The 14,557-nt window shown below is 51.8% G+C and overlaps 5 protein-coding genes across 5 annotated transcripts; all 5 read right to left on the reverse strand.

Annotated features, from left to right (window-relative positions):
• Positions 1 to 167: 167 nt before the first annotated feature.
• On the reverse strand, positions 168 to 2,329 carry PV06_02997 (uncharacterized protein). Its single transcript, XM_016403748.1, has 2 exons — positions 1,954 to 2,329; positions 168 to 1,901 (listed from the first exon to the last, which is right to left on the reverse strand). The coding sequence occupies exons 1-2, from the start codon at positions 1,985 to 1,987 to the stop codon at positions 697 to 699; spliced, it is 1,239 nt and encodes a 412-aa protein (XP_016264753.1). The 5' UTR covers positions 1,988 to 2,329; the 3' UTR covers positions 168 to 696.
• A 610-nt stretch (positions 2,330 to 2,939) lies between these two features.
• Positions 2,940 to 3,825, reverse strand: PV06_02998 (uncharacterized protein; the record flags this gene model as incomplete). Its single annotated transcript, XM_016403749.1, has 4 exons — positions 2,940 to 3,337; positions 3,408 to 3,534; positions 3,664 to 3,698; positions 3,753 to 3,825. 4 exons carry the CDS (start codon positions 3,823 to 3,825, stop codon positions 2,940 to 2,942), a joined length of 633 nt encoding a protein of 210 aa, XP_016264754.1.
• Positions 3,826 to 4,238: 413 nt separating this feature from the next.
• On the reverse strand, positions 4,239 to 8,592 carry PV06_02999 (uncharacterized protein). The gene is made up of 4 exons (XM_016403750.1): positions 7,840 to 8,592; positions 6,897 to 7,787; positions 6,251 to 6,846; positions 4,239 to 6,201 (listed from the first exon to the last, which is right to left on the reverse strand). The coding sequence occupies exons 1-4, from the start codon at positions 8,018 to 8,020 to the stop codon at positions 4,762 to 4,764; spliced, it is 3,108 nt and encodes a 1,035-aa protein (XP_016264755.1). The 5' UTR covers positions 8,021 to 8,592; the 3' UTR covers positions 4,239 to 4,761.
• A 1,439-nt stretch (positions 8,593 to 10,031) lies between these two features.
• On the reverse strand, positions 10,032 to 12,085 carry PV06_03000 (uncharacterized protein; the record flags this gene model as incomplete). Its single annotated transcript, XM_016403751.1, has 4 exons — positions 10,032 to 10,262; positions 10,311 to 11,760; positions 11,813 to 11,952; positions 12,002 to 12,085. 4 exons carry the CDS (start codon positions 12,083 to 12,085, stop codon positions 10,032 to 10,034), a joined length of 1,905 nt encoding a protein of 634 aa, XP_016264756.1.
• A 537-nt stretch (positions 12,086 to 12,622) lies between these two features.
• PV06_03001 (uncharacterized protein) lies at positions 12,623 to 14,292 on the reverse strand (the record flags this gene model as incomplete). The annotated part of the gene is made up of 2 exons (XM_016403752.1): positions 12,623 to 14,047; positions 14,095 to 14,292. The coding sequence occupies 2 exons, from the start codon at positions 14,290 to 14,292 to the stop codon at positions 12,623 to 12,625; spliced, it is 1,623 nt and encodes a 540-aa protein (XP_016264757.1).
• Between the last annotated feature and the right edge of the window lie 265 nt (positions 14,293 to 14,557).

Below are 14,557 nucleotides of genomic sequence, written 5' to 3' on the forward strand. Positions count from 1 at the left end.
GTAGTAGTAGTAGTAGTAGTAGTAGTAGTAGTAGTAGTAGTAGTAGTAGTAGTAGTAGTAGTAGTAGTAGTAGTAGTAGTAGTAGTAGTAGTAGTCGTAGTACAATCATTCTAAACCCACGGGGTGAATTTATATTATACATATAAATATATATATATATATAAAGAAGCAGTAGAAAAGAAGGAATATCGAGACAAGACGAGGCAAAGAAAAAAAAAAGGAAAACGGCGACTGGAAACAAAAATAAGGGGTATCATAAAAATACACATATACATACACAAAAGCGTAGCGCAGCTTTTCCCGCAGGAGTCGCAAGACGCGACGCAAACACATACCTAAAGAGAGAGATGGGGGGTCTCTCCTTTCTTCCCTCTCTCGCCGAAAACCCTGGTTCACCGCGCGTTGACCTGGCCGTATAGAGACATACCCGTTGCCCCATGACTTCGCTGTGTCCAGCCAGACATGGATCCTCGCAGTGTTGGCACCAAGAGCTCTTCCTGTGTGTGGACAGGACACAGCGGATCGAGTAGAATGCAGAGGCCAAGGCAGAAAGTCAATCTCTACACGACAAAAGTCACCGTGTTCCATCTCATCCACATGACACATCCTGATCGTTGCCCCGTTGCCGTCCCCCAGCATATGCATAGTCTCGGCCGTCAACCTCCTCATCAACGCTCAGATACGGATGAGAACATATCATCGATCTTCCTCATCCAGTTTCTCGCCGACGTCACCTAGAATGGCATTCGTGGTGGCGCTGCTGATGTACTGGCTTCCCGTACCTGGCCCGTCAATCAAAGGACTCGTGGGCGCCGTGACCATGCCGCTCTCTCGATCTCTTTCTTTCTCCTTGTCTCTTCCTAACCCGCCCTGTCCGATGCTCCCGCTGAGACTATCATTTCTCCCGTGCCCTCCACCTCCAAGTAATCCACTCCTCACGCTGGCAGCATCGCCGTATTTGCTACCAATGTAACTGTTTCTCTCGCTCGCCAGTACCGGGGCCGTGGCACCACTGGCGCTGATCAGGCTCGCCCTCTCGGCGTTCAAGGTCGATCGTGGATACGTGGCACCGCCTTCACGTAATGACACGTTGTCTGCGCCGGGGTGAATCACCGTGCCCGACAGGACGGACAAGGGGAGACTCTCGCGTGACCCGCCAAACATGCTGGCTGGCGCGAGCGCCTTCATGCTGGCGTTGGTATCGACCGAGTTGCGACGGCGGCGTTTGGAGGAACTTGCCAGGGTCAAAATCGACGCGTCGTCCGTGAGGACATTGTTCGCCGTTGCGGTTTGGTATGTCATCGGATGGCCATGGGGTGCGAGGTGTGCCGGGACGGCGGTGGCAGGTTGACCACTGTAGTGGGAAGGGGTGTGACTGAGGGGATTATGCGTGCCATGATTGTGTGTAGGCGCAGCTATCGACTGGACCGTTGTAAGCGTGGTGGCCATGCTTCGAACAGAGGGGGCAGGGGAAGAGAATGTGCTGTCCCGTCCACCCTCTGTGCGCGGTGCCGTTGCGCTCGTTCCCGCACCCGAGGGGGCAAGTTCGGATAGTGCAGTCTCCGCCTGTGTGGCCAGCGTGGGGGCTCTCGACTTGTTTCCTGATTGACTGTCGTGGGAGATGGACACGGAGTGTTTGCTTTGGGACATGGAACTGTGTCGCGAGCGCTGAGAGGACAGGGGCGTGGAGAAGGAGAGGTGGCCGTTGTGCTGAGGCTCGGCGCGCGACAGAGGGTAGGGGTTGTTCTTTGCAATGTTGCCCTTCTTCGATTTGGTGGCCGTCGGTAGATTCGAACGGCGTGCACTGCTGCCATTGGTATCGTGTGGATCGACGTGAGGCGTCTTGAGGTTTGCTAGTCGTCGCATCCAGGCTGCGAAAGGTCGCCGGCGGCCATGTCTGTCTGTGAAGAGTTAGCTGTGACACGGAAAGTGCTGCTCGCGGTGTTGGCCTACCATGGGCGCGAGGTGGCGCTTCCGTGGAAGCCATGGAAGGTGGGCTAAGCTGCGACGAGGTCCAGTTCAAGTGTCCGATGTCGTGTCAAGAGGGCGAAGGTGTCCAAGAGGTCGATGGCTTCGTGATAAAGGTATCGAGATGTATCGGGAAAATAGCGTCTAGACGAGTGCACAGACCGTGAAGATGACGGTGGTGAGTGATTGAGATCAGGTAACGGAGATGAGGATACCGCAGGGAGAAGGTGACGATTTCGAAATGGGAGAATCTCCTGAGGTCATGGATGAAGGTAAAGGCGTAGCAGGGAGAGGAGTCTGGAAGCAGGAGAGGCGCAGTCAATAATAAAGTGTTGGGAGGAGGATCGATGAATCAGATTTGTTTATCTCGGTACACCGCATGAAGAAAACCAAGAACTGAAGAAGCCTGAGATACTCGGGCTCGTACTCCGTATCCAGGTAATAGAGTCCTTTCTTCTATACCCAACTTTACAGTACTCGAACTCCGTACTCCTTATTACTTGTAGGGACGTGGTATTTACCGAAGACTCCTTAGAGCCTCACAAGCCCTTCATAGTGGATGGATAGCCCCCAGGTATACTCCGTACAGCCCAATAATGACCCTGACGAGCCTAATGAGCCCTAGCGACTTGCATCGAATCCCTTTCCCGTCCCTTTTCTCTTCTTCCCCAGACATTAATTTCCACGTGGCTTTCTGTTCTGCATTGCTGGCATAGAGGTCGAGCTTCAATCAGTCTTCTACTCCGTACGTCCCTGTTGTGGTAGTCTACAGATATTAGAGCGCACATGCTGAGAAGACACTTCAAGTCTCCACAAAGAGAATTATCGAGGTATTGATGGGTCATTAAAATAACCAATCTTCTGTGACTTATGCTGAGATAGAGGCTCATCATCCACCCTCATCCCTTGTCAAGCCAAGTCCACTCAATGTACTTCAGGATGCGTAGACTTGTCCCTCCAAGCTTGTCTCTTTACATGAAATCGTCCTCATAGAAACCCGCATCTCTATCCTCGTTGCTCACCATGTTTTCCTCCCTCATCATATCGTCGTAAGCATGGTCCTTCTGCCACCGCAACTCTTCACGCTGCTTCCGCTCTTCACGATCTCGGGCCTTTTGCTGCTCCCGAGCGATCCTCTCAACTTTGCGCTTCTCTCTCTGGTCCGTGTCCTTCTCAGCTCGCAGATCGGGAAACTTTTCGACTCGGGTCTTGTTCAGCCGGTTGACTACGGCGTTTTGGCGGACTGGGACGTGGACCTTTTTGACCATTTTCGGATCGTGGAACGACACCTGCCCGGTCGCCATTGATGCGTCTTTCCGCAAATTGGACCATGGCGTGTAAATGACCGTGACGTTGTCCTTCTTGTTGCCTTGAACAACCCCGTCAATTGTTTGTTTCGACCAAAACCCCAACTTGCAAGCTCTCCAAAGTTGACTGACCTTCAATCGAGTTGGCTTTGGTCAACTGGGCACAATCTTCCAGCAGCTCCTGAGGTATTGACGTCCAAGAGTCGCCAGCCTTGAGCCGAAGATAGACATGCGCACTGGACAAGTTGTCCACGTGAAACTGAATGGCTCGTTAATTGCAAGGGTCCCGGGTCTGTCACTGACATGGCTAACATACCCTGGTTATTTTTTTAACAGCATAAGTCAACACATCTTGCAAAGTTGGGACCGGACAAAAGTCTCACCAGACGTCTTCTTCCCAGCCAAACTTGATCAGATCCTCATCTGTATGTGCGTTAGATCCGGAGCACATCAATCAAGTGAGCTCATCTGCCCAACTTTCTACTTTGTCCTTGCCAACATATATGAAGGCGGCAGGCTCAACGGCCGTCGAGGTGAAATAGTAGACCATTTGGACGACACACTCAAAGCCGAGAATTCATGGGTTTCGCAGGTCCAACAGCGACTCACAGTCCTTTGAATGGCCAGGCCTTGACTTCTCCGACTTGAAAGCAGCCGTAGAGATATCCAAGTATCATTCATGCGGAGAATTGTTGAAGTTGTGGTGGGCAAAGCAATGAACCTTCATTTCATATAAAGTGGAATGCTGCGCCCTACAAGTCTACAGAATTTCTGCCAGCAAGTCTCGGTTGTACGGCGGGCTATACTCCCTTGAACGGCACCCACATTTTTCACCAGACTCGAATCGTGCGCTTCTGTAGCGAAGTGAATCTCTGTGCGAGCGAGTGTCATTCTCCCAACGAGGGACTGGTATTTTCGAAAAGACATAGCAGATTAGAAACTGGCGTGCTCGACCCATAAAGCAGAAAACCCCGATCAAAATTGCCCAGTCGATACAAAGTATATGCACTTGAGCGATAGATCATAATCCCTGTTTTTCATTGTCTGCCCGACTCATCTGAGCCTGCATCGAGTGCTGGAATGCTTCCCAATCATCGTGGCCTCGTGTCTCTTCCCAACGTGGTGTACGGGAAATCACACCATATCCATCGTAAACGTACAAGTCATCCATCAACGAGCCTTCTGCGCCACTCGTCGCCCTCAAAGCCTCATTGTCGAAACGAAACGCCCTTGCTGTCGCCCTCACAAGTAGGTATAACCCTTCTGTAATCATCCGTCATGACAAACAATATTAATCTCGCTGAACGAACACCTCCGTTGAGTGAGATTGCCTAACTTCAGATGCCCACTCCATGTTTTGATGACCCTCGTAGCTGAACATCGAGAACAACCTCCCGTAAAACGGATCCCAATATGATGCAATAACGCTGCAATGAAACACGAACATGATTCCACCCTCCATTTTGGATCCCTGAGCCCCGTGTTATCAGCTGCCCTGGCTCTCTGGCCGATTGCCTTCGGCGAAGTTCTTCTCACTACCTTTCCTCTTCCAAAAAGCCAGACCAAGCTTTAATTTGCTTCTCTTTCGACCTATGGTTCTAGAGCCGCTTTTTCTATGTCCGCTAGCCTCATCGGGTTCACCATTGCTCAAGATCGTGGCATGGATATCAAGCTTGCTGCTCTCTCGGCTTGTGGCGCTATTGCTGCCCATGCTATAGCTCGGTCTAAGCCCGGGACTTGTCGACCGCATAGGCGCACTGACTGCTCGATTGCGCACGTCGTGAAATCCATTGTGGTTGTGAGTCGGCTCATTGTTGGTCTTTGGGGTGGCGCTCGATGCTACTGTACGCGTGGTGGGTGATATGGCTTGTTCATTAATACCCGTTGGCGCAGTAGCTGTCCCCACACGTGGAGGAGCAAAAGGGCAAGCGGCTTTGGAAGCATTTTGAGCCTGCTGCTTCGATTCACCGTCCTTGGCAGGCGCACTCGCTCTGGCATTAGCATGTGTAGCCGAGTATTGACGATCTGGGTCATAAGTCCGCACTGGCTCGTCTTGTCTCGAAGTCGCGAACTTGAATCCGGACCCATGTTCTTGATCCAAGGCCTCTTGTTTTTCGACTTCTACAGCTTCGGCGGGGATAGCCTCACTGCCGGCACGCATAGAGACAGTTTGGTCTCTCCGAGTGTCAGAAAGAGCTTGCAAAGATTCCGATGGCAGTTCATTAGTGACGGCGTTCTGTCTGGGCGTGCTGGTGGCAGATTCGTTTTCAGTTGAATAGGGGCCACGGTGCCCGTGATCGCCATTCGTCAAAACAGCAGCAGGACTTCTCTGGTCAGGAGGTGTCTGTAGGTCTGTGTGGCTAGTAGCAGTCGGTGTTGATCGGGTTGTTGAATCATTCGCTGCTATGGCGATTCCGGCAGCAGCCGCCAACGATGATGGACGGGAGGTACTTCGAGGTGTTATGCTTCCGCTTTTTTTGACATCTGCACCAGTTCCCAGGTTCTCTGGCACATCGTTTCGTCCTTTCAATGGGGAAGTGGGCAATTCATTGCGCGTTTTCCGGCCAGCTGGGCTCTGCGTCCGAGGGCTGACAGCCCCGTTATCACCAAAGCCAGTAGTTCTTCGGAGTAACTGCATTTTCTTTTCATGCTCGGCTCGGGTAAACCAAACACCTTTGTTAGTGAGTATCTCATCTGCCGCAAATCGCATGGCGGGAATGACATCGGCAACATTGGCGAAAAGAGGGTGGGCGAATATTGTCATGAAACCAATTTGGCCATTAGCCAATTTCAACATGTTTCCCAGTTCAGGAGGGCCACCGAAGAGAGCGGTTTCCATGCCGACGGCTTGTTCCATTTCTCCTTGATGAGCAAACTCCTTCTGCAAGAGATCCGTCCACTTCTCTGCTACTTCCCATGGACGCGCCTTTGAATGTCAGAAATTAGGGTTACCACGATCTTCGAGCATCACTTACAACATTGCTGATATCGGCACACTTGATTAGCAAGCCGCAGGCCAGTGTACGCGCCCACTCAATGTCCTTAGGAGCCCATCCATCGGTAACTTTGGTCTCATGTACCTTTTCTTGAAGATTGCCGAGTTGCTGCATGTAGTCTGAATGTAAGCCCATGTCGGTGGCCAAGATGGTGCTAATCATAAGTTTTCGCATGTCTTTATCCTGAAATGCGGCCGGCCAGTGACGGCGTAGTATTTGAGAATAGGCAGCGCAGTGGAAGGCTTCCAATACAGATTGGTCGTTGTACAGCTGAGCAAGAGGCGCATTCAACTTGACCAGAAACATATTGTTGACACCTGGATGGCCCACGTCATGGCCAATTGCCGAGATGAGAATGGTGAGAGCTTCGAAAGGCCCCAACAGACGCGCGATAGGTGATCTCTTGTCCGCAAACGGCGAAGGTTCAGCACCAACGGGGTATGGAGGAAGGAGGCCAATCCGCACGAGGAAATAGAAGACCGACTGGAGAACGTCGACAGCATGTCTGAAGTTGTGGTAAAGAACGAAAGAATTGTATGCGATGCGACAACCCTGCATGAAATGAAGCAATTCGGCTTGATTAAATGAGTTAGTCAGTCTCACAGTATGGCTGCTGACAACATACCTTGGCTCATGCGCCACTCGCCCACTGACTGAAGATTCTCCAGAGCATGGTTGAGCATGAAATAACCAGCATAGACCAGTTCGTCTTCAGAGAAGTCGTGCCCATCAAAGCCCCAAGAACCGACAGCCTGTGCAATGGCTGGTTTCCGCACTTCTCGGACGTAGAGGTCGCGATATTGGTAATCCTCAATGATATTCTGAGGATCGCAGATGCCTTTGAGGAGTTTCTTCACCATAGCTTCCCTAAGATAGGCGTAAGGTTTTTCCTCTTCCATACCAACCCAAGACTGTTTGCGAGATTTTCTGGTCATGCCCATGAAGCCGGCTTGCTCTTTCTTTGCATGCTTGTAAATCCGATATGCGTGCACGGTCAGTCCCATGATACCTGCCTTGTTCAGAGGACTTTTGACCACATCGAGGGCGCCTGCATCTAGGCACTGCAGCATGATTTGGGCGTCGATGATGTCGGAGTTGTCCTTGATCTCAACCGGCTGAGACTCCGGGCCATAAGGCGCTCTTGAAACCTCACTGGATCGAACATCTTCGAATGCCTGGTCGTGAGAATCGCTCCGTTTGGGTTGCACAATGGCCACGGGTATGATGAGTTTGACACCCTCTTCTACTTGCAAGTCCGACGCTATCCTGGAAAGAAGCTGAAGACCGTATGACTCATCAGACTCGGACGAGAAGGTGATTTCTTTCCTCAAGAGGCTCGGAGACGGCAATGGGGAGTCGGACGAGGGGAAGAATCTGGACTTGGATCTCAAGAAGTCGTGCTTGGACTCGGAACCAACGTCGAAACAGGCAAGGATAGGTGTGCAATCGAACTTGGCTTGGTCGTGGAGATCAGAGAGCTTCGAGGAAAAGGCTCTCCCGGAACTACACACAAATACTGGGAGTCTGGGTCAGCATTGCGTTCAACTATTGATCTTGGTCCCCCTCACCTTGATTGAAGACGGTTAGAAAAGCATTGACGTTAGACTGAAGGTCCAAAGGAAGGTCCGAGAATTCTACTTCCGATCCCACTCTCTGCGGCGTACTGGGCATCAAGCCATCTCTGGAGATCCACCTCTCTGTGTTGAATCGCTCATCAATGTATATGACTTTGCAAGCAGCAGGGTCCATGATGATCGGGCGTGTAAATTATGAAAAGAAAAGAAACCGTAGTTTTGCGGCCTTATAAGCCCATAATGCGCTTGACGGACGCGACCAGTTTGACGGGAAGTCTCGAGGAGGAATTTGCAGTGGGTGATGGTCGACAGTCAGACAACGACACGACAATGGTGGTGGCAAGTTTCGGATTCGAGGCTGGTCAAGGAAAGAGCATTGCGCGCAAGGCGGGGGTGGGTGGGAGTTCTCGAAGGAGCGACAGAAGTGTGTTTGGGTAGTGGGAAGAGTATGCGGTGATGCGACTGGCGGAAAGACTGAACATTCGCAGCACTCGCAGGCTGGCAGGGTGTGAGATGGTGAGAATGAGGCAGCGCTGGTCAATGTCGAGTTCTGTAGGCGAGCGGAGGAAGAAGGCCCGGCGGCAGGTGTCAAGTCTTCGAGTCGTCGGGTGGTCGCAGACGTCTGGGGGGGAAAGGTGTGATGTAGCTGCAGGTCGACGAGACACAACAGGACAGTAGTGAACAGGGACCTGACAATTGAGCAAGAGGTGGTTGGCGCAGAATGCGGAGTGGAGGATGGTGGTATGAGAAGAATTGAACAATGTAAGATGTAGCAACAGGTTGAATGATTTGCGTCGAGCGCAGTAACAGTCAAGCTAGGTGGGAAATGTGGTCATACAGCAGGCGAAGTGGATGGAGGAAATCAAAGAGAGCGAGGGCATCAGAGAGAGATGGGCCTAGTTTGCCTACCTACCTGCAGAGTCAGTTTAGCTAGGGTCTTGCTACCTTGGGTAGGTAAGTACGGAGTACAGTAGCAGTTGATCTCTGAGAGGGGGGCCGCGAGAGTGGGAGGTCGGGACAACAATTGGTGGAACAACCTCTATCGAAGACTCAAAGAACAAGCAAAGAAATGCGGAGCGTGCCCAATAATCGGCGGCAGAAGTACCCGGAGCCATCACTGATGGGGTCGCTGATGGTCTTTCCTGGCTCCTGATGGGCCAGCGCGGCAACGCCTACTCATCTGAGTTTAGGCATGACGGTCCGGGTATACAAGCCTAGTGAGCCTGGGTACCCCGTAAGCCACTCAATGCGAGAGTCATACCCAGCTCTTCACACCATCCAGCCAGCCATCATCATCAACTGCGGTCTACAGTACCTTGATCAGTCAGGCTGCAGTAATTCAAGTAAGGATGGAAACAAGTAGCCTATGGCCATATATTCAAAAGAGAGCACCGAGCACTCGCACGATCCATGCCTCATGCAGGTCATGCTTCGTCAGACCCAACAAGGCACTGTCGGACCTCGAGATCCCCTCCACGCCTATCGCTCTGTTTCACTGCCCGCGCGCGGGATCTGACCCTTCCACGCCCCTTCTAGAAGCCTTTCCACTTCCCGCCCCCAGATCGCCTAGTCTTTTAAGACTCTTTGGCCGATGCCTCACAACCTTACCCATGGACCTAAATAATGACTTCTGAGCGTCCAGACAGCCATAGAACGTCGAGATCACGAATTTTACGCACTGTGCATATCACTGGTCATCACGCAGAGATCACTGATACCCATTTTTGCTATGGAGTAATTCTCAGACATTTGACCCGATAGCTTCCTTGCTTGCACTCAACTACTGTGAGAATGGCCATTCCATCACCTCACCAAACCATTCGCCTCTGTCGATCAATGCCTGTTGGCAATGCTGATCACGTCCAGCCACGATTCTCCTGGTGCGATTTGATGACCGTGCAGCCGCCCATAATAGTCTTCACGCTGGCATCATCTGCCCAAAAAGTCGCCATACTTCCCCACTCGACAGGGATATGAAGGGTTCGCAGATTCTGCACACTTGGTGCTCATGTGGCCATTTCCTCCGACGAACCTTGCCATTCCTGTTTTATCATCCCTCACTCCATTGCAAGTGTGCTCGTACGGGTTGCGGAAAAGGACCTTCCGTCCACAACGCAAAAAGTGGCCATGGGTTCCTTGTTGTGCAGTTCCAATGTCGTTCGGGCACTCCGGAAGGGTTTCGACACCTAGCGCTCGAGGCTAGCCGCCTGTTTGAATCGCTTAGCCAGAGTTTCTGATGGGCTGCTAGCATCGCCATCGTCCTCTTGCGGTTCCAATATCCATGGACGCTTCAAGGGCCGCTCACCATATGTCTCGAGAATCGCCATCAAGGTTCCCCATCCAGACGAGTCTGTCAAATGAATCGCATCAATCTGGTCACGCTTCGTTGCAACCTTACAAAGTAACCGTTCTTCATCCTGCACATCGTTAGGCGCGACCAAGTCGACGTGGCATTATCAACTTACCTTGCTAAATACTTCCATGCCATGGATGAAGCACAGAAGATGGAAATCGGACACGGCGTCCACAGATTGCGATGACCGAAGCTGCTTAGCGACGTCTCGGGGATCTTGTCCTTCGGCGACCGCTTCTCGATTCTCGATCGGAAATCGACTGTTCTTGAATAATGGAACAGGCTGGATGGGCATACCTGCCGTGATCGACACCAGCAGATATTCCACCGGGAAACTGGGTTTAGCGTTCTCCTGTACATTTGCACCATATTCGTTGATGCGCCGATAGAAGACTTCGGGAATATATCTTGACTTGGATCCGCCCCCCTCGTCGTCTTCAGATTGTACCAGCATCACAGAGGGGTCTGCTGAAGGCTCGACTATGTCCGCCCGCACCATTTCGACGGCAGCGTTCGAGGCCTGGTAAGCATTGATAGTTATGGTCTCATCCTGATCGCCGGTGACAACGCAGGTTACAAATTTGGAACCGAATCTTCCAGTCTCGCTCCATTTGGAAGGCATTGGGTATTGTGCTTGAAGGCGAGCCGCAAACGCGATCTCAAGTGAGGCCAGAAAATACGAGTCGACGTGTCTCTTGCAGACTGCTTGACCTTCGCCATCTTCTGGTGTCATCAGATCGGTGAAGATAACACCAACCCGTTCAAGGCCACACATTCTTGCAACCTCATCAACCTCCTTCTCGTTCGGCCACTCTGACAATGTCAGCCCATCAACTTCGGACATCTGAGGGGGTTCGTAAATCGCTTCGACAATGGCCTTGACACCAAGCGGTACCTCGGTGTATTCCTCATATCGGCCATACAGATACCCCAGCCGCTGACAACCCGACTTTCTCCAGAAATCGATCAGCCTATCTACCATGTCGGCCGAGGAGAATTCGACATGATCCACCATTCGGAACTCTTGTGGCTGCAAAGTGATGGCACTCGGCTGGCATTTCGTACAGATGCCCTCGGGCCAGGGAGGATGACCCGACGGGCATTCTTTTTTCACTCTATAGTATGGTTCTGTTAATGGTGGCATGTATGAGCTTTTCAATTCGGGTTTGTTCGTGGCAAGGTTGATTTTCCGTAGGTAACTGTGAAAAGAGAGATGTTTGATTTTCCTCTCGTCAAGGTATTTCTTGTCGTAAGGCTCCAACGGCTGGCAATAGTCGCACATGCCCTTGGGGCCGTGCCGGCACATTTTGGCATCTCTCGGTCGTGATATCTTTCCATCTCGTTTGTCTAACCGATCATCGAGGGGGGACTGTTTCACCACTTCCCATGGGTTTCGAACGAGGGTGGGCGATGTGACGGAGGGGGCGGTTATGGGCTCGTCGGGTTCGGGAAGGGCTATGGTACCATTGAGCCGTCGCGTGGTCGCGGCGACTTCGCCGTTGGCGTGGCCGTTGGCAAGACTTTCAGACTCTTGATATCCAATATAGAGCTTGTCGCCGTGCCTGGTAGTTCATGTTAGACATCCAACACTTGCACCGTCTTTGAGAAACATACTTGAGCCCAACTTGTTGCAATTCTACGCCTGGTAGATCGGCCAAGCGCCGCTCTCGCTCGGGATCTGGTGTCGAACTGACTGGTTTATTACTCAGGACAATGGTGGTGGCGTCGGTATTTGGAGGCAGATGACCAAGGATCTTCCATATTGTAAGCGGTCTTTCGAGAGCACATGGACCAATTACCTACCTGGCTCGTTAATGAAGAAAAACGGTCGGTTGGGTCCACGGTCAATCGAAATTGGCCCCATTTTGATTCGAATCGCAACAACATATCGCAAGAGGTTCAGAGCTGCAGTTCAAGGAAGTCGTGAAAGCCAGGAATCGTTGAGGCGAAGTAACGATCCTGGGGAGTCTCGGGGAGCAGGGCAATTGAGAATAGGGAGAAAGAGGAATCGTGTATGGTTGTGCTTTCAAGAGAATCGAACCGAAGCCACTAGTTGTCTACAGAACAAGTAGCAAGCAGGAAGGGAGTCATGTTTGATGTTGGGTGCGTGTACGGAGTATCTGGTGTACAATGAACAGCATTTCGTCCCGGCGCAGGCACTTGCTTATTGCGTCACTTGGCCACTGTGACTGATCTTACGATACCCAAAGGTCAGGTACCCAGGCACGGAGTTTGCCTCAGCCTCACCCGACAACACAGCCTTGCAGTGCAGTAACCTTTCGCTCACCTCACTCACGTGAATTGTTATTATCATGAAATGTACAAATGTTGTTGCTGAAGGCCCGTGTAGACAAACTGTATGCTCGGTTCCGTGAACGCCTTCCCATGTTGAAGAATTGATTACAATCAGACATCCTTGCAGGCCTAGGTGCCCTTGTACAACTGACCAAGCCGTTTCTCCAAAATCTGCCTACCCTCCGCCGACCTCCATACCTCCTCCACGGGAGCTCCGTTCACGATGTCCCAGGCTATCAGCTTCTCTGTAACTGTGGTGAGGTCTTGCTGCTTCCGCTCCCAGTCCTTATCGCGTTTGAGATGAACTCCGGATGTAACAACCACCAACGCAACGTTTGGATCCTGAATGTTCCGAGCCCCTAGAACCTCGTTTTTGGTGAAAGACTCCGCCACCAAATTTTCTTGCAGTTTGTTTTTGATGAACTTGCCCCCTTGATAAGACGATCTGCCGAACACGCGATCTTCTTTCAGGCGGCCTTTGAACAAGGCGCCAGCAAGTCTGTCTAGACCAAGAGGTGAGATGATGCCACGTCCCCAAAGGACAAAGCCACGTCCCGGACTGGCAATCTTGTACAGAAGATCCTCGTGGAGACCATCGATGAACATCATCCCTTTGATGTCCCGGGGATGCCTCGCTGAAAAAACGCGACTGTATATACTGCCAATTCCAGCCGAGACAAGGATCCATGGGCCTTCTTCTCCCGCGACTGCCAATGCTTCCGAGATGGCATCAGCAGACATTCCAGCTGAGTGAGGCGATGGAGCATTGTCTGACCACGCTAACCCGGGTCGATCCCAATAGCAATAACGGCCAATTGTACCATTGACGTAGGCATCATAGACCCATTCCTCAAAGGAGTACTCGACAGGCATATAGCCTCCTTCCAAAAGGACGGTAGGGTTAGGGCTTCCATCCTTGTCATAGGTTTGGTTACCGACACAGGCAAAATGCACCGCATACTTGTCTCCATCCACAAGATAGCGCTTTCCAGGGGATTGCAGCGTGGCGTCTCGTGATCGCAGGACCAAGGTCGCGGTCAGAAGTACCGCGATGATGACAAAAATTACCATGATGAAAGTGGCTGTGAATACAGCACACCATTCTCGCAGCGAGCGTCGGGTTTCCTGGCGACCAGTGAGACGTTCTTCCTCTTCAGCCTTTCCCCATTTCACAGTTCTGTTGGTGATGACGTTGTACGCTCCGATTAGAGCAGCCCAGACGACCGACGCAACGCCGATCCAGCCTTCTTCGACTCTTATCTGGGGCACCGCTAGGATGATAATCATATCAATCAGCAAGAGAACGGAGATTGCCATCTGGAGGATGCTCATGGCTGTGGATGGTGTCGCAAAGAACAGTAGGGCCGTCAAGATGTTGCCGATGGTAAGAGTGGTGTAGGCGACATCGAAGAATCCCGACCCTCTTGAGTGCATGCCTGGGGGGCTGATGAAGATCGAGATGAAAAGCAGCACCCACCATAGGCAGGTTACGATCAAGAAGAGGACTTCGAACCATCTCAATGCTCGAACGCTCCATAGATTGTACGGAGATACCTAAAAATCGGTCAGCTGGCACTGGGGATTGAGACAACAGCCCTTACTGCAGGATCGTCGGGACTCAGGTAACCAACGCCATGCTCGTGACGAGGCAACAGCCTCGTTCGTTCATTGGCGTCTTCTGAGGGCCTGCTAGGTTGGCTATGTGAAGATGTGGCTCTCTGCTCTTGCTCTTGCTCTTGCTCTTCATCGTCGGACTGTGGCTGTTCGCCATTCTTCTTGCTGCCCCAGAGCGACACCATGACAGGCTATCTGGGAGGGACTGGGCTCTCGACAGGTACAGTATGCGGAGGAAGTGGCTAAAGGGTAGGTAGGAAGTATACGGGATACGACGGGCAATACGACGCCCTTCGGAAGGGACAGGTCGACGTTTGAGGTCTAACTGCGAGCTGTTTCGAATGTATGTACAACTTCCTCAGGAAACAATTGTTGAGCGATCACGAAAAGATGTCCTGGGGACGAAGAGAGACGGGAAGCTGGTCCGCCGCAGGTGGCTTATTCGAGTAT

Source organism: Exophiala oligosperma, assembly GCF_000835515.1.
Source record: "Exophiala oligosperma strain CBS 72588 unplaced genomic scaffold supercont1.3, whole genome shotgun sequence".
In the NCBI taxonomy this organism is placed as follows: Eukaryota; Fungi; Ascomycota; class Eurotiomycetes; order Chaetothyriales; family Herpotrichiellaceae; genus Exophiala; species Exophiala oligosperma.